The sequence below is a fragment of the Podarcis raffonei genome, chromosome 9, assembly GCF_027172205.1.
Source record: "Podarcis raffonei isolate rPodRaf1 chromosome 9, rPodRaf1.pri, whole genome shotgun sequence".
Classification (NCBI taxonomy): Eukaryota; Metazoa; Chordata; class Lepidosauria; order Squamata; family Lacertidae; genus Podarcis; species Podarcis raffonei.
The window spans coordinates 44,479,795-44,498,868 of record NC_070610.1 but is presented as its reverse complement, the minus strand read 5'-3'; the positions used below and the strand labels follow the sequence as shown (position 1 = coordinate 44,498,868).

The 19,074-nt window shown below is 40.1% G+C and overlaps 1 protein-coding gene across 1 annotated transcript in view; it reads right to left on the bottom strand.

Moving 5' to 3' along the window:
* FREM3 (FRAS1 related extracellular matrix 3) overlaps positions 1-19,074 on the bottom strand; it is an 81,688-nt gene that overhangs the window by 14,514 nt on the left and 48,100 nt on the right. Inside the window, exons 7-14 of the mRNA XM_053403283.1 lie at positions 7,957-8,106; positions 6,652-6,861; positions 6,035-6,232; positions 4,969-5,133; positions 4,236-4,418; positions 3,028-3,158; positions 2,195-2,353; positions 891-1,194 (exon numbers count right to left, since the gene is read on the bottom strand). Of these exons, the coding sequence (XP_053259258.1) occupies positions 891-1,194; positions 2,195-2,353; positions 3,028-3,158; positions 4,236-4,418; positions 4,969-5,133; positions 6,035-6,232; positions 6,652-6,861; positions 7,957-8,106 (1,500 nt within the window). The remainder of the gene's footprint in view (positions 1-890; positions 1,195-2,194; positions 2,354-3,027; positions 3,159-4,235; positions 4,419-4,968; positions 5,134-6,034; positions 6,233-6,651; positions 6,862-7,956; positions 8,107-19,074) is intronic.

The following is a 19,074-nucleotide window of genomic DNA, read 5'->3' as shown; positions in this document are numbered from 1 at the left end:
GCAGCAGCACCCCCCCCCCAATTCAATAGGACAGGAACCAGTATGGGATGAAGCTTTCCTCTACCTCCACAGGAAAGACAGAAGCTATAATATGCATCACAGAAGCATTGGATTGGCGCCATCTTGGTCTCTCATTCACAGGAACTGCTGTATGGACTGAGATTGCCCTTTTATTTCACTTCCTGATGATGAAACTAAGTTATATTGGGCCTGTGCCTGCTCCCCACCTACCCACAGGTATGATCCATATACTCATCCATATATGATTAGAACATCCAGTTCCAGCAGGTTGCAGAGCCGACATGTGAGAACAGAGCTCTTTGCTTTGATTATGGAACTTGCCTACTTTATAGTTTCAGCTGCAAGATGTAAGGAAACCCTTGGTGGAAGTGCAAAATATGATAACAGGACAAAATATGTGATGGGCTACAACCAAGGTTTGCCCTCTGGTTTACAGCTTGTAGTTCAGCAGGGGAAATGAAACATGAGCCAGGGGTTGGATGACATGCTCAGTCAAACCATGGCTTGGCTCAGCACATCGGCAAAACGGCCATAACATCCCTGCATGCAAAGTCACTGATTTCCATAGCCTTTCCACCCATTTCATTAAGGTGAAAGCGCTACAAGAAGCAGGCATATACTATACAACTTTGCAGAGGATGAGAACCTCAGGACTGGATCTGAATGTGGCCCTCCAAGCTTTTCTATTTGGCCCCCAAACTTTCCCCAGAATAGACCCCCCTCCCCAACCACATCCCCTACATCCTGTGCTTCACATCCGCTGTGTGTGTCCTTGAAATATGAAAAAGCCCTTTGAAACAAACATCTATTTCAGCTTCACAAAAACCTCTTGATTTTACTTCATTCATGAAGACTTTCTGCTTCCTTACCTTCTCCTCTGTTTATTGTGTAAATTGGGCTCAGTAATTCTAAACCCACATCTCCATTGGCATTGACAGCACGTGCTGCACACTGGACCCTCGAACCAGCCTGGAAATATATGGAGTCCAAGGCAATGGACTTGGTGTTGGTGAAGAAAGTGTTGGAGTCCACTTCTCGCATGGGACTGGTAACCCCATCACTGCCACTTGGAGCGCTGACAAGCCAGCGATACAAAGTCAACGTGTCATTGATGTTTTCAGCAGCACAAATAGATCCAGTCTTGTCATAATCTGAATATTTGGGGTTGCATGCCTGAAGTTAAATAGAAACATACAATGAATCCATTGAGTTATATCTAAACATGCTCCAGGAAAGTAAATAATTCAGATCAAATTCTAAGTAAAATGTATTTTTCCTCATGTTGCATTAGTATTTAAGAAGTTCATTTTTTTTCTTGCTACTGGTTTCATCACCATAGATGCTGCATTTTAGTTTCATAATAATTGAGGAATTGAATCTTAATGTATGTGGCATATAAAATTAACAATCTGATACTGTGGAAAGCCGTCAGTTTATCACAGCTCAGATGCCTTCCAGGTGCTTGGAAGGAAAAGAAACCTGTGTCATATAATATATGTAAATCATACCATGCATTAGCTAAAGTCAGAAAAAAGGCAGGAACTGAAGTTCATTTCTTCTTGTGCTTTCATCCAATTGTGAGCCAGGGCTTGAAAGTTTAATAAGTTTAAACTGACCTCAGTTTCCCAAAACAGAAAAGTAAGAACCTGGATAGGATACAACCTCTATGGACGGCTCATTGAGTGGTACTGAGCATCTTACTATCTCTTTACATCAGTTTTCTATCTGTGAAATGGGAGTAAAAGTGACTCATCTCACGGGCATGCAAAATGAAGATCATAATATGCTCTGAAAACTGAAACTGCTATAAAATGCCAAATATCAGTTCTCGAGAAATGAGGTGTGTAATTCTAAGTACTGAAACTGAATGCATGCCTTAAGCCTCCAGGAGAGCTAAGGAGATTATAGAATCACAGAGTCATAGAACTGTAGAGTTGGAAGGGAACCCAAGTGTCATCTAGTCCAACCCCCTACAATGCAGGAATCTCAACTGAAGCATCCATGACAGACGGCCACCCAACCTCTGCCTAAAAACCTCCAAGGAAGGAGAGGCCACCACCTCCCAAGGGGATCCATGCCACTGTTTTACACATCCAGAAAGTGTTCACTTCCCAGCTAGTAGCAGACCTTTAGAAAATATAATCTGGAGAAGAGCTGGCAGAGCAGAGCATACCGTTACACACACAACAGGGTAGCCAGTTGGAGGCTGGGGGTTTCCTTTGCTTTTAGCAGTGTCGTCATACAGCAAGAGAGAGACAACCTGGGGCACAGCTGGGAAAGTCACATCTGCCACACTGTCCATTTCTTCAATGTACACAATAGCTTTGTTCATCTGAAAGGAAAGGCAGAAAAGAAGGTTCCATCTGCAGGCATGCTGCTTCTACTGTAAACTTTTATACTGCAACCTTTGCAAGATGGAGCAGAAAAGTTCCTTTCCACTGGAGTAAGGAAACATTTGGATCCACCCTATGTCTGTTATAAGGTATCTTTTTAAAAAAATGCACTAAGCTAACTCATACAGGATACAATTTCCAAAACTTTTAATAAAAGCAAACAAACAGCCAGATGACATCAGATGGCTGTTTGTATGTGAAAGAAGTTCTGCCACGAAACAGATAATGTTTGAGCACAGATTAGGCACATAATAAAAATAGGTATTTTTCATTGAGGGTCCAACTAGGTACGATTAGATTGTATTTGAACACATTTCTCAAATAGCACCTAGGGGGAAGGATTTCAAATTAGGTAAAAGGGAGAAGGATGAAACTTCCTTCAGTGTCACAGTTCTGTTTAGATTTGAGGTCCTGCGTATCTGATACCAAAGGTGTTTTTTTTTAAAAAAAAAAAGCAGGAGACCTGATCCTAGGCTTCCAGTCTAGTTTGGTCCTCAAAATTGGCATCTAAGGAAGTCAAAAAACAGCGACACTTTTATTTGTTGCTGTTTCTGAATCATCATGATCAAAGGCAATTGTGTCCACAACTAACCAGAAATGACCTAGTTCTTACCTGTGTCTCAGCTACCATATTCTCATCTGGTTTCAAGTGCACTGTGAATGCTTCACGCATTTCTCTCACTCCATCATACAAAACTTCAACCTCAACAAAGTGCTCTGTTTCTCCTTCTTTAAATTCAATATCTGAAATGAAGATATATTATAGAAAGAACTAAACTTTCCCTCTCCAGTCATCAGCACAGTTAGGCTAGGTTCCAAAAGGCAACAGTCTTGGCTGCTCACACACCGTGTCAAACTCATGTTGGGCACCTGGCTGGCAGAAAACCAACTGCTAAAAACCAAGCAATATACCTAGGACTAGTACGAATAGTCTAGGGGTGCTCATTGTTGTCAGTGGAGGTTAGCAGCGGCTGAAGGCACCTTTTCTCAGTTTTGGCTGTTGTGCCAGATTCTGGACAGGGATCAGATGACCAGAGGGATCCATGCACTGGTAACCTAAGGATTGGACTGTTGTAATACACACTGTGTAGGGCTGCCCTTAAGGTTGGTCTGGAAGCTTTAGCTCATGGGTAGGCAAACTAAGGCCCAATCACCTTCTAAATCCGGCCTGCGGACAGTCTGGGAATCAGCATGTTTTTACATGAGTAGAATGTGTGCTTTTATTTAAAATGCCTCTCTGGGTTATTTGTGGGGCATATGAATTCATTCATCCCCCCCCCCAAAAAAATAGTCCACCCACAAGGTCTGAGGGACAGTGGACCGGCCCCCTGCTGAACAAGTTTGCTGACCCCTGCTTTAGCTTGTGTAAAATGCAGCAGTTGGGTTGCTAACAGGAGCAGCCTACTTTGATTATGAAACATCTCTGCTAAATAAGCAGCACTAGATGCCAATTTGCTACTGAGTCAAGCTTAAGTGTCTGTTGCTGACTTTAAAAAACACTTAACAATCTGGTCAGTGGAAGAAATACCTGCACCCATATAGGCCGCGCCCAGGCTACTGAAATTCTCAGGGCGATGCCCTCTTGGTTGTACCACAGCTTGTGGAACTACCTCTGGTGGTGACCAACGGAAGAGAAGGCCTTAGCTGAGTTGTGCACTCAGCTGTATTTTAATTTGCGTTCAACTGAGCTAATTTATAATGTGTTTTTACTGGTTTAAAATTATAATCTGCATTCATATGAAAGGGTGTGTGTGTGTGTGTGTGTGTGTGTAAATAAATAACATTTACTTAATTTTTCTAAGATTCAGAGGAAAGTCTCACCGTCAGACATTGGATTATAGTCTTCTCCAGAGGTAGCTGAACCATCTTTAGTATGGATTCTCACAATGGAAACTTTGGAACTGTCCCCCACACGCAAGACTGGAATCTTTACAACTGCAATCTCCCCAGGTTCTTGAGGTTCTTGAATGCTGTATTTGATTTCGGAGAACTTAATCACTGGTTCTGCAAGAGAACTGAAAAACATCACTCTCTCCTATTTAATAATGTTATTTATACATAGGCAGAATTGTCTGAAGGACACAGGCAGGATTGCATCCTTAGTGCTTATAGGGTGTCTCTGGAAATGAACAACAAAAAATGTGCACACAAAGCCATCAAACCACACCAGAAAAAGAAAAGAAAAGCAATGAGTCATCAGTCAGGACAGCAACAAAGAACACGGAAATAAAATTAATTCACCTATACATCCTGCACCCCCTTCTCATTTTTTGTTTTATCTTGTTTCAGATATTGGATTAAGCTTTCTTTACATTTTAAAATCACCAATATTCACTTGGGGGAGTGTATGGGTATGGTTTTTTAGTAACACGATATTTTTTCAACAAAAATTGATTGTACTACTGGGAACAATGCTATTTTTACACAAGCAATTAAAAAACAACTGTACTTGAATGCAGGGCATATGAGAAAATAAACGAATGCTTTGTTCCATTTAATCCCACACCTTTGATCTGACAATATGTAATGCGTACAAAGTGGCTGATAAACTCACTGTCTTCTTCATCTTTAATCTTCACCAAAGTTTCTTTTTGTTCCCCAACGGAGGCACCAAATGTTGAAGTGCTTTTAGGTGTTCCAAGCACCAGTCTGAACTCTTCCTCCTCTTCATAGATGGCATCATCTTCAAGGACCACCACACACGGCTTCTCAATCTCTCCTGCAGGAGGCAAAACACCAGATTAGTTGACATAAATATTTTGGGTAGCACCTACAATCTAACTCCACTTTCCAAATTAAATATATGCTGGGTTGGCTCCAATGTTGTGCAAGAAAAAGTCAGCTCATGCCATAGAATATTATCTTCCTCTCCTCTGATGCTGATGTGTGTGTGTGTTGAACATTAAGGACTACAGTAGAGGGGGAATTGCCCAGAATGTAATTCACTGGCTTCACATTGCAGTCTCCCTTTGAAGCTCCTTTGAACCTTAAAAAAATGATTTAATATTTGTATGTTAATTTTCCAACAACAAAACTGAGCTGAATGTTTAATCTAAAGCAAGCACAACTGAATTCAATGGGATTTATTCCCTGGTATGTGCATGTATAGGATTGCAGACTTAGGGCCCCTTTGGACTAGCGGGGGTGGGGTGGGGTTGTAACACGTCACTAACACAATAGCAGTGCATTAGTAGTGGATTTATATTGGGCCACATAATTTTGCTTTCCTAGTTGTTCTGTGATGCTTCCTCATTGCTGTCACATTATTGGCATCTGGAGGAGGGCTCTTGCAGTACAGCACAACAGGAGCAGGAGCAGGACAAAGCAACAACATTTGTGGTATAGGTTGCAGTTTTTCATCAGGAAGCTACAGAACATGCACCAACTGGAACTTGAAACTTTTGCAACTGCAAATTATCACTGAAAGAAGGATTTCGTCTAACTGCCCTGGTACAGATACTGTCACGAATGCACAATAAAAAAAGGAAGCCTGGAACAACCCATAGTTGCTACAAACTTTTGTCAGTTATAAATAAAAACAAGCCCTTTCATGATAAATTTTGAAAATGCAATAGCTTCCTTGCAAGGGAAACTCTTGCTTTCTAAGGATGAGACCTTACCTGGGAGGAAGACCACTACAGAGTCATCAGTGTTTGGTCTCTCTTCATAGTCCATCATAACCTGGGCAGAGCCTTGGCGGGTGTAGCAGCGGACTGTAGATTTATGATTAACATCACCACTACGGTAAATCATAGCTGCCAGTTGCCCATCTTTTTCATTCACTGTGTATACAGGTTCCTTGAATTGGACTTTGGGTACTAGTGGGGAGGAAAGCATTCCAGCATCATGAGTTAGTCTTTTTATATCTCGCTATGATCACCATATGATTCAGATTCATATGGGGCCATTTCATTGTAATTCATCACCTTTGTCTTACATTCATACTGGGGAAAAGTTAAAATGTTAAGTTCATATCAGCAGTTACACAGGATTACTGATGTGCATATGTGTGTGCATAATATAATTAGGTGTGTGTGTGTGTGTGTGTGTGTGTGTGTGTGTGTGCTGGGAGCACAAATGTGGAAACCGCAGCAGTTCCTATGCATGTTTACTTGGAAGTAAGCCACACTGTGTTCAATGGGACTTAATAAATGTGTTTGGGATTGCAGCCACAAACAACTTTCCCCTTAGTGAATTTTCTAGGCAATTGAAAGGTTGTAGAATCTAGAGTACTTACAATCAGTAATGGTATCATTGATGAAAATGGTGGTTTTGCTTGGTTCCCCAAGCACTGCATTCATGGGCATTCGGAGAACAAGTTCAAACTTTTCTGGTCCCTCAAGGACAGGCTGTCCTAAATCATCCAAGATGGTCACACGGAAAGTCTGCATATTTACACCAGGTACAAAATCCAGGTTTCGGCTGATGCCAACGTAATCAACTCCAGCTACATAAGAAGCAAGAGGGACTATTTCGAATCACATCCATTAGATTTTACAACTGTCTTATTAAATTAATATTTATTTTATTCATAGAATTATAGAATTGTAGAGTTGGAAGGGATCCCGAGGATCATCTAGTCCAACTCCCTGCTTTGCAGGAACCGCAACTAAATCATGCATGACAGGGGACCACCCAACATCTGCTTAAAAAGGTACAAGGAGAGTCCACCACTTCTTGCGGATGTCTGTTCCACTGTCAATTAGCTCCTACCATCAGAAAAGTCTGCCTGATGTTTCGTTAGAATCTCCTTTCTTGTAACTTGGAAGCCATTGATTCGGGTCTTACTCTCCAATGCAGGAGAAAACAAGCTTGCTCCATCTTCCATCTTTAGTTATTTAAAGACAGCCATGATATCTCCCCAGTCTCCTCTTTCCGAGGCTAAACATACCCAACTCCCTCATCAGTTCTTCATAGGGCTTGGTTCTAAGTGCTCATAGACCAGCCGTTTAATCATCTGTTCTAGGACATTTCCTGGAATCAACATTAAGCTGACTGGTTGGTCACCTGAGTCTTACCTGAGTCTTTTTTAAACCCGCTTTTGAAGATGGGGATAACATTTGCCTGCCTCCACTCTGCAGGTATCTCATCTATTTTCCAATAATTCTCAGAAATTATAGACAGAGGCTGATATTTCATCTGCAAGCTCTTTAGTAGCTTTTAGTGCAGCTCATTAACAATTATTAACCATTAAATTAATTTTTAGCAAATCAGATTTTTGTCTTATTGTTATTCTTAGGTTAGTTGGATTAAACCAATTAAATTCCTCAGTTGCACTCTAAAAATAAAAATATTAAGTTCACTTATAGTTTTGCCCATAATTCCACACTCTGGAGTCACAGTGTCTGAAGGAAACTGTTGGGGAGTATTGTGGGCAGCTATTTATTGAAAATGTGTGCTGAGATTTTCTTGGGAAAATCTGCATATGTCTGGATAATGCACAATGCAAGCGTATCTGCACTTAAAGATGACATCTGCACAGGGCAGAGATCAATGTTGAGATACAGCACATTAGTAATGCTCCTTGGAAAAATTAGTTCACCTTCTGCAGATAATGGTTCTGTTTTCCTGGAGCGCACAGTGACAGTAGCTGCTTTAGACAGGTCAGTTCCAGTTCTCCAAACACGAACTTCGATGTGGCCAGCACTCTCAGCCACATGATACTCTGTGTCACCAAAGTAAAAAGCGGGTTCTAGATGCAGAACATAAAAAAGGAGAAAAGAGGTAAGAGCTCATCAATTTCCCAAAAGACAGTGATCAGGTAACAAACCTGTAACTTGCAAACTAATGAATCAACAGGGCAATCCGTTTAGGGAAATCTCTTGTAAGTAAAATGAGTTAGAACTACGCAACCAAAGGAACAAAATGATTTTTTGGCAATTAACAAAAATTGTTGCCAAAATAGAGTCCTTTATTTACTATACACATGGTATTATTCTTCATTCCTCAAAGTGAAAGACTTCCCTTTTATCAGGAAGAATCCCAAAAGTTACAAATCAGGTCAGGGAAAAGGCCAGAGTGAAAATGGGCTTAAGTAGTCACCCCATTGTTTAGTGTAAGAGATCAAACATCACAAGACTGACTGAAACTAGCCCTAATTTAGCAGCTCAGCACATTAATTAGCTGGGCAGGTGGATGGGGAATGTCTTCGTTTTCAATTGAAAGCAATGTCATTAAACTTTGTCTAACACAGTGAATACAGCAGCCTTTGGACTCAGTTTTTAAACTGCTATTCTGCTTAGTTCCAATGCAGCCCTCAAGGCAGCTCCGCTATCTTCATACAGGCAATAATTGTGTCAGTCCTGCTTGAGGATGCTTACTTTGGTTTTCCTAGCCTGAAGCACTCTAAAAACCTTTAAAATTGATTTAACTGGTGATCGGGTATTAAAAAGTGAAGTATATATTCTGTAGGGAACAACAGCTCTGAAGTACTGGGCCAGTCACCCACAGAGAGTGTGTCTGGAAACAGTACTCTCTGTAAAGTCACACATTCACTTTTCATCTCACTCTGCTATGATTGCCTGGCTCGCACCTCAATATATAGGCACTTTTATGCACAAAGAGGGGATATTTCCAGGGGTGGCAGCAGGGGGGACAAGACTGCAGACAAACCCACAGATACTGGACAACTGCAGGAGATGGAACGTCTCTTAGCCTAACCGCTTGCACAACACAGCACTTCGCCATAGGCAGCTGGTTCAGCTGTGAGCTGACCACCCAGGAGGCAATAATGGCAAAGAATGCCAAGCCAGCTCCTCACCAATTGGAGTTCGCTTGTCAGTAGATACGTAAATAAAACATGGGGAGGGGACACTTTCTCCAAACTTAGGGTGCTTCTTGACAGGAGATGAATACTACAAATGGGAGATTTCACCAATTATAACTGGCGACAGGCTTACTTCAAACTTAATTGGATTTTCCAAAGAAAGCATAAATCTGGATTAAATGGGGGTGGGAATACAGGCTAGCACTTTGCTGCTGATTTTGTGTGTATGGTGATAAAAAACACAGCTCTAATCCCACAATAAACATACGTCTGGAAGCACACATAGTTAAATGTTTATAAACCTGCTTCCATAGTTGATGCTTATATTCTTCACAGATCCAATAGATGCTCTTCCAGGCACAGTGATAATATTGGCTATGTGGTAACAGCTGCCCAGACTAGAACCAGCAGCGTTCATAGAATCAAAGCGCTAGAAGGGACCTTGAGGGCCCTTTGATCCAACCACCTGCAATGCAGGTATCTTTTGCCCAACACGGGGTTCAAACCCACCACCCTGAGATTGAGAGCCTCATGCTCTACCAAGTGAGCTATCCACAGGGCGCTGTGCAGCTGCCCCGTGTAGTGAGCTGTCAGCTCCGGGACCTGAGTAACTTGACCCCACCCATCCAAGCTCAACATTGCACTCTCTTTGTTTGGACAGGGACCTTCCCTGAGCATCAAGGTCTTCCTGGTGTCCCCCACCAAACCCTGCATTCCTTGACACTGACTACTGGGATTGTTCCTGAGATCCAATTCCTAGCTTGGTCGCTCAGGTCTGACTTCTCGGTCAGTTCTTGGCTTTTGGATCACCTCTGACAACTACTTTCAGCTCAGCCTTGACCCAAGTCATAATATGAGACAATCCAGTTCTCTCACAAAATGTATAAAGAAAATGTTCCTTACATCCTATCAGATCAATGAGATCTGTCACATTGTGAAGACGGAAAGGGAAATACCTAAACTCTAATTGCAGACCTTACCTTATCAGCACACCTAAGTTTGCTGGTGGAATATAATACAGTCCCTGCCCAACAACGCTATGATTAGTGGTGCTAACACATTCAGAATATTAGTGCTAACACATTCAGAATATTTGGGTGAGAAAAATACTACCAATTTGCCTCACTGGATATTTTGCTTATATCCAAGTGAGCTGTCTGCAATATTTAGCTTCCTGTGATTTAGCAAACCAAACAAGGGACAAAATAAGAAATCAGAGGCAAAGGAATTGCTAGTTTCAAATAGTGATAAGCAGCTTCAAACCATGTTGCAAATTGCAATGAGCAGCTGTTGGTATATAAATGTCTGTGTTTCTGTTGCTATGCACATATGCCATGAGATATTTATGTTGCACATATTTTCATTTGTGCAGCACTCGGCAATTAAGATCCATGCCATAAATACGTTTCAGACTAAATATATTTATATAAATATTTGTGGGCACAGGGCCATATCCTGATCTCACTGTCAGATCATTCTCCCAAATGGCAACTCCCTCCCAGCATTTGCATTAGTGTAACTGTAACGAAGCACCTGCACATAATATCTAAAGCACCTGCACATAATATCTAAAGCTTACAATCCCCTATTTTCAACCCCCACCCCCTGTGGTGTGCCAATCACGAGAGAGCCCAAGCCATAATAGGATATAATAGAAGAAGCACACAATCATAGAAGTGTAGAGTTTGAAGGGACCTTGAGGGCCATGTAAGTCGAACTTCCTGCAATGTAGGAATCTCAATTAGATCATACATGACAGATGACCAGCCAACCTTGCAAGTGTGGTCAAGACATCAATGATGCCGGAAAACCCCCCCGTTTCTTTTGCTATGTATATCCTGTTTGTCCACCACAGCACTGCCACTGGTGCAACTTCTATTCCTTTTAGCGGGGCTGTCCTGGGACGCCCACTGTAAGCACCACTAGAAAACAATGGCGGCTCAATAGTAACAGTTCCTGTTGCTTAATGAATTAAGCACAAAGTGTGCATGCCTCAGTGTACAGTTTGTGCACAGAAACTAAAAAGAGCAGCACGGGAGCCATTATATAGCATCCTCAACATTTTAATTAAATACAGTTACTCTTCCCATTCATACAAAAATTAATTAGGAGACTACTAAACAGACATGACTGGAGGCCTTCAGAACATGACCCTAGTCACGCCTCAGTTATTACAGGGATTTAATCACTTGTCTCTGAAATATAATCCACTCTTGCTAGATGGACCTAAACACACTGCCAGCAAGCCATGAGGCGGAACCCACTAATAACTGGAAGAGAACAGAGGCCTATCTAACATATCTCCTTTTCTCTCTTGGCAAGACAACAACCCGTGTAGCTGGAGCTACACCCCAGTCAGAAGAGAAAATATGTGCTTTTCTTGTTCTTCATTTTCCATCTCTACCAAGCAAAGCCAATAATGCAAAATAAATAAAGCCAGGAAATTTTTACAATAAGGTAGTCCAGTAACAATGAAGTCAATTTTATTATAGCAGTGAAATATTCCACATGAACTTCTTCTGCCCATGGTATCTCTAGAACAATCTTTCAAAGACAGGCCACAGCAAATAGGATAAATAATAAGAGCCTTTAAAGACTTTTCTCGCTCAACAATTTCCTTAAGTAGGTGGCCAGATTGTGAAACAATTGCCACTAATGCTTTAATGAGCACACATCCAATAGCAGAAATGGTGTCAGAAGGAGAAGAACAACAACAGACTGAGGTTGCTTTTGTAATTTAGCACTCACTCTTCTCCTCTGCCTCTAGCAAAGCTTGGGACTCTGCTATACAGCTACAAATGAAACATTTTAAGTGTGTTGCAAAGTGCATTATACAAATGTGACACTAGATGGTGATGGTGAGCTATGGCAAATTGAATATATTTTTCAAAACTTTTTCCCAAAAAATATATCACTTTTTTAAAAAAAAAAAATCACAGCGTTTTATATATGTTTCTAGATTCCACCTTGGTTAGAAGGGAACACCTTTATAGAATCATAAACATTAACCCTATGCAAGATTTGATACTGCTTATATGCGTATATAAATATACAATGTTCTATTTTAATTTTAAAAACAAGCTATTTTAAACACATTTTCAAACATTTCTTTATGAGGAAATTTATCAGCAGATAACAATGTTTGTAAATTAAAAAGGAAAAAAACTGAAAAAGTTACACTGCTCTGAAATATGTGAGCTAATGAAGCAGGAACTCTAACAAAGAAGGTAATGCCTTTCCCCTAAAATCCTTTTATTTACTTAGTATCATCCACAAATACATACAGTTTCTTAAGCTAACTCAGCACTTTTTTTTATGGCAGTGAAATCTTTTGAGCCAGCGGTTAATTTAAAATCTGTTTCTGTTTTACTCAGAGAAGACTTTACGGTGTTTACTCAGGCTATCTGGATAACCTTGTTGTTCCCTTATTTAAAAACATAAGCACTGGACCCAAAACCTGTTCTACCTGCCATGCCACTTAAACATTCCTGTAGTAGAGAACCATGGTAAGATTTCCGCTTCCTTATAAAATCACAAGTTGTTTGCATCTCTGTCTTCAAAGCGCATTACCGTACAACTGGATCCTTTGTTCAGCTACACATGATCAGAAGGCATGCTTCTGAAGAACAAGAAAATAACACAGAACCCACAGTTTACTACTAGTGTATGATCAAGGGCTTGCTGCAAATGCCATACTATTCAGCCGTATCTAGAAAACCAAGATCAAAGGATTGGCTTTTTGTCTTGACTACCTGTTTATGAAGCTTTTTTAAAAAAGGAATCATCAACAGCTGGCACCTGTGATGTTACAGATCAACAGGTCACTGATTACCTTTTGAAATTCAATTTAAGCATTTCCCTTATCAAGCACATGTCTTACTTAAAAGAATTTAATGTGGAACACACATGAATATACTGACAGAACCTTTGATTTGCTGTCCTTGCAATAGCATGAATCTGCATCACCAATACGCAGAACTCCAGTTGGATCAAGTATTTATATGGGTATACCTCATTTTATTTCACACCACTTTACTGCTCTTCAAAAATATTGTGGGGTTTTGTTTTTTTTAAAAAAAAAACAAATTGAAGGACTTGGAGACAAGGATGCAGGAGCCTGTCCCTGCTGCAAAGTAACTCCTGCTGCACCTTACAAGGACATGGGCGCAGCTGCAGGCAAGACCATGCATCAGAAAAAAGATTATGACTTGCTGAAGGCTCAGGTGATGGTTAGCATTTTTTAGCATTAAAGTATTTTTTAAATTAAGGCATGTACATTGTTTTTGTAAAACGTAATGCTATTGCACATTTAATAGACCACAGTATAATGTAAACATAACTTTGATATGCAATGGGAAACAAACAAACAAAAATGTGTTACTCGCTTTATTGCATTATTTGCTTTATTGCGGTGGCATGAAGTGAACTCACAATATATCTGAGGTATGCCTGTATTGACTTTAGCCTAGACACCTGTAGCTTACTCTACTTTCTGGCTCCATCAACTGTTCATCAGGGATGAATGGAGACCTTTGCATGGAGCCCATACAATTGATACTCATGGTTTCCTGACCAGTTTTTTAGGCTCTTGTCCTGCAATATACCCATTAGGCTGGGGAAGGGGGGAGAGAAGCTAAATGGTGCATACTGTACAAAGGAATAAAACTTGCTGTGTGCTTTCCCCTCCTGCAGGTCAAGCCCAGATTTCCATCACCTATGAGAATGGGGTGCAATGACTCATGATTCAGCAGCCTGTTTTGATCATTCTTGATACTTCAGAAATGTTTAGAAAACATTGCACGTGCATTTATAAAATCAAATGTATATTCATGACTTTAAGAAAACAAAAAAAGGAGTAACAATTGTAGTATGTTTGTAATATCACTGATTTCCTGTCAACCTTCACAATGCAGAGCCAGTTTCTGCTGTGAACACACAAAAGTGGCTTCCCCTGAGATCCATCCAGAAGAACAGGTTGGCAGCACATCGCTCCCAGAGTCCCGGAATCCAGGTCCTTCCGCAGTCTAATGCCCCACAGTGTGCATTGCTGCACATTGTCAAAATGAAAGACAACATCAAAACTCAAAGAAACTAGGACTTAAAGAGTGCTCCCTAACTTAAAAAACCAATGCCATGCTATATATACCAATAGCAAACACATTCTCCAAGTGTGAGTCTTCATGCAGCTCAAACATCATCACCCACGTGCAAGAGGAAGGTATCATGAGGGTCTAAAGTTTGAAGAAGTACAAAAAAATTGTTTGAACAAAAATCCTAAAGGGGTGGGGCGAGATTGCAGCTTATTCCTCAATGGCTTCAGTTCCCAGCAACCTTAACAAATTATGGTTCCACGGTTTCAGGGGTGTGAGAGTTAAATGTATGGTGTTTGCATGCAGCCATTTCTCACTGCTGCGTTGATCCCCATAAGGAGGCATTAGATGCTTGGGAAACAGGATAAATTTTGGGATCTTGGGAGCGACTGCTGCCATTGTTCAGAGCTCCTTTCCCTGCATTCAGCTGCCCTCAATTTGAAACGCATTGAAATGGCATAATAGGATCAGTGGCAATACTGAACAGCCCAGTTTAATAATCCGGTGTTAATAATGGATAGAGATCTCACATCTGAATTTCCATATGATTTCCTACTTAGATGTCAAGGTCCATCAGATCCAAATATACTGTTTTCCTGCCCAGATACAGCAAAGAAACATGATATTCCAAGCATTTTAATCTTCACTTTAAATTTAGTTTTTATTCAAGGTTGGGGTTTTTTACCACTTAATATTATCTCTTTCAAGCTCTAATACCAGATTTACAGAAAGGAAATACTATGTATAATTACTTTATTGTTGAGTGAATGACAGATGGGATCAGATAGTGATCTCTCTGAATTACAGTATTGTCTTCTCTCAGAACAATTTTTCTCTCTCCCTCAGACACCATATGGAAATAATTGCAGTTCTATAACTTTCTCTCCTTCAATAAACCTTAGAACATTAGTTAGGTTACAACAGTTGAATTTATTTCTCTTTCTGTCGCAGAACTGATACGTCCAGGAAAAAGATCAAGCCATACACAGTTTTGTAGATTTCACTAACATGACGCAGCACAAATGTTTTACAGTGGATATTTAAAAAATAATTTTATAAGCAAATACAGTGGTACCTTGGGTTACATACACTTCAGGTTACACACTCTGCTAACTCAGAAATAGTGCTTCGGGTTAAGAACTTTGCTTCAGGATGAGAACAGAAATTGTGCTCCTGCTGCCGCGTTAGCTAAAGTGCCCCATTAGCTAAAGTGGTGCTTCAAGTTAAGAACAGTTTCCGGTTGAGAACGGACCTACGGAACGAATTAAGCACTTAACCCGAGGTACCACTGTACAGTTTTTAAAATATACAAATAATGAAAAGGCAATTTACAGCGACACTTACCTTCAAGATCTGGTGCCTTTGTGAGATGGTGCCTGCTTTGCACCATGATCCAGTGTGGAACATGGCAGAAGGTGTTTTCCCAGGCCGGAGTGACTCCAAACTGGCCTCACGCTGGCCTGGAAGTGGATGCTGGCCTGCCCAACATCTGGCCAATCACAGCCAGGCTGGATGCAGGGCTCTACCCAGGGGGCAGTCCCAACTGAGCCAAAAGGTTTCACTCTAGTTTGCTTCTGGGGTATTTAAACCTGGCCTGCTTCAATAATGAAAAGGTAATTTACAATGTTGATTGATTGTTCCTCCTTGTGCCAGCTAGTTTTTGTCAACCTGGTACCCTCTACTCTCATCAGCCCCCAACAGCATGGAACCAGGTCAACAAAGGCTGGACTTGACTCTAACACAAAGAAGAAAACTGCAGTGAACTTTGTAAATGATACCTCTAGTGGAATGTATTTACTGCTTTAAACTTTATGATAAATTTCTGTATTTATCGATAAACATTGCCATGAAATACATTTTTCCTTATCCAAAGTTCTGCTCTCTTTTCTAACACCGCCTAATCTGTCAAGCTGATAATTACATTCTGTTGTTCAGTTTTCCAACTTAATTATCCAATTTAAATTATTTTCCCTCTGTTTTCAACACTGACATGCAAGACTAATTTGCAGATCACACTAAACTATGTTTAGCAAGATGTGCACAAGCAGGGATTGACCTGCCCTGACTTCAGGGCTCATGTCCCCACCCAGGCACAGTGAGGAGGAGGACTTTGGCAGTTTTAAGTTTCACTTTTAAAGTTGGCTTGTTGTATTGTTCAGGTCAGGGATTGTGGTTCACAACAAACAAGCCAGTTTCAGAAACCACGGTTTGAAGTTTTGAAAGTGACCAGCGTTTGTTTCAAGCCAAGATCCCTTGTCCAGATGACATTTCAAGTTGAGATTCAGAGGGAGAAGAAAGCTGCTTAAGGCTTCTCCCAACTGCATGAGGCTCCAAGGCATGCTGTGACTTATTCATGTGTCACTAAACCATGGTTTAGAAAGATGTGCAAACTGAGAATGGCAATTAAGTACCAAGGAGAAAGTGGGCAGCCTTACTTCCTCTACAACATAAAGTATCTATATATTTAACTATTAATTTATAACATCTCTATTTTGTAACATTATTATTCAATCTCCAATTGCCCTTTTTTAACAAAAGAAAACAAAAACCTCTTCAGTTTCCAGACTCATTCCTTTGATTACTATATAGCTGACATAAAGCTTATTCCCAATCTTTGCTGTTTTTATGTTTGAAATAACATGCAAGTGGAGGGGGGGGGGGAAACTACTTTCTAGTATGAATTATAGTGGCATGAATAGTATGCATAATTAATTTAATCTTCATTTAAGATTTGCCAAACACATGTCATTTCTTAGCTGGAAATGTTGGAACACCTTAGGAAGATGTGCACAACTTGAATACTAATTTGATTTGTCTAATTTTTCATTTATCACTCATTAAAATCTTCTGCCACTATTAATTTTCCCTCCCTCCACTTATCTGCATTTCTAACTAATCTCTCTGTTACTTTGTGTGGGAACAGACTAATCTTCACATCTTTTTTTAGCTGTGAAAATGTACCCTTCATGAAGTCCTTTACTTGAAAGATCTATCTAACAACTCTTACCATAAGTATAATAAAAAAAAAATATCGAAGTTTTCTCCTTTTAAAGAAAATGTGGTGTGGGAAAGGTATGATAAGTACAGCTAAACCTTTTGCTGCAAGTTTTGGATAATAAAAAGGGCTACTGCTACTCTATGCTTTGATATCCATTTCTGAAATGTTATTACTATATATTTGGGTTACTTCCTATTTCCAACCCTTCTGTTAGTTTTGTCAGTCTTGATATCTTCATTTGCGTTTGGTCTAACACAATACGTAAGCAAATCTTCTAAGTATGCTAGCATATTGCCACTTTCCATACTTCTAATCCAAATATCATTTCCTAGTTTTGTACCATAACCTTATCCTCCCCTGTTCCTTTTCCCATATAAGATTTTTTTCAAGCAGCCTGAAGGTCTCGCCTAAATTTTCCTGTTTTAGCTTCAGTTGTTTTTAACCTTTTGTCTTCTATATTGCTTACCTATTATTTCAACATTTTCTCTATGGCAACAATATGTCCTCAATCCTTCTTAGTCTATTACCGAATTTATTTTCTGTTTTATTGTCTTCATTCTCCCTCTCCAATGCACTCATGTAGTTCCACACTCCAAAATCAAAGAAGCTTTTTCATGTTTGTCCAACATGGCTCAGAACTGCTGGAGTTCCCCTGCAACTGCCTGTACTCAGAAGATTCCTCTCCAAAGAAAATCCTACATGCCAAATAGGTTTTTTTAAGAATACAGTAATCCAGAAAACACTTGTAAGCGCTTTTAATAGTCACCTCACTCTACTTAGACCTTTACTTAAAGGACTGAAACCCACAATTGGTCAGCTGAACTACTTACATGCTTAATACTGTGCACAAATGAAACAGAAGACAGACAGCTCTATGCCGAAGTCAGACAAGCAGACTATCCTGACGCCAAATCAAGTTGAGATAAGAAACACACTGCGGAACATTAGTTATTGTGCCCATTAATGTCGTTAGTTTTGAGACAAGTACACAGCATGGGAAGCTGCTTCATCCGTTGTTGCCAAGTGGACTTTTCAGGAAGTCAAGGAAACCCTGGCCTTCAAAGTCTGGGAAAGAAAGTAATTCTCTTCTTTTCACAATGGCTTAATTCCCTCTTTATTCTGCTTTCCTGTTAAGCAAAATAGGATAAAGAAGCAGGGATGCAATGCAAGTGGAAAATATAATGGCCTTTGGACAAGTTCTGTCTAGTTAAAAGGCCATTACGGCTTGATTAACTCCACTCACTGGGGATTTCTCTGGCCCATTCTCTTCCTTTCTCCGCTGAGGAAACAAAAATATTGTCTTTCAGCCTATTTGTTTGCTAGTATCTGTCCCAAGTCCTTGAATTTCTGGAGAGTATGCAATCAGCATTTATCAAAAAGTTGTTTTCTAGTTTGAATTAACACCAGAATGTCATTTAAAACCAAGTGGTAGGTTTTGATATTTGCACAGAGAAAGTCGGCCTCAAAATATTTATTGTTCAAGGGAGTTAAGTGCCCATCATTTAATGGGCACTGCTGAGAGTCTCGGGGGGGATGAGGAGAACTGATGTATACTCACACCTATTAAAAGAATAAATGCACTGTTCCTGATCTTACACATTAGATATTACACAAAGCCTGCTCAGAGTGTTGATAATGAAAAAGGATTAACTCGTTGTTTTGTAAAGACCTGAATTTAAAAGCTTTCTTTCATAACGAGAACCAGTTCTGTATTCTTACAAAATCCTTTTACAAACCTCTGGCATTATGGCACACTGACCAACTTTTTAACCTGTATAAATTTGCATTTTTAATTGACACTGCACA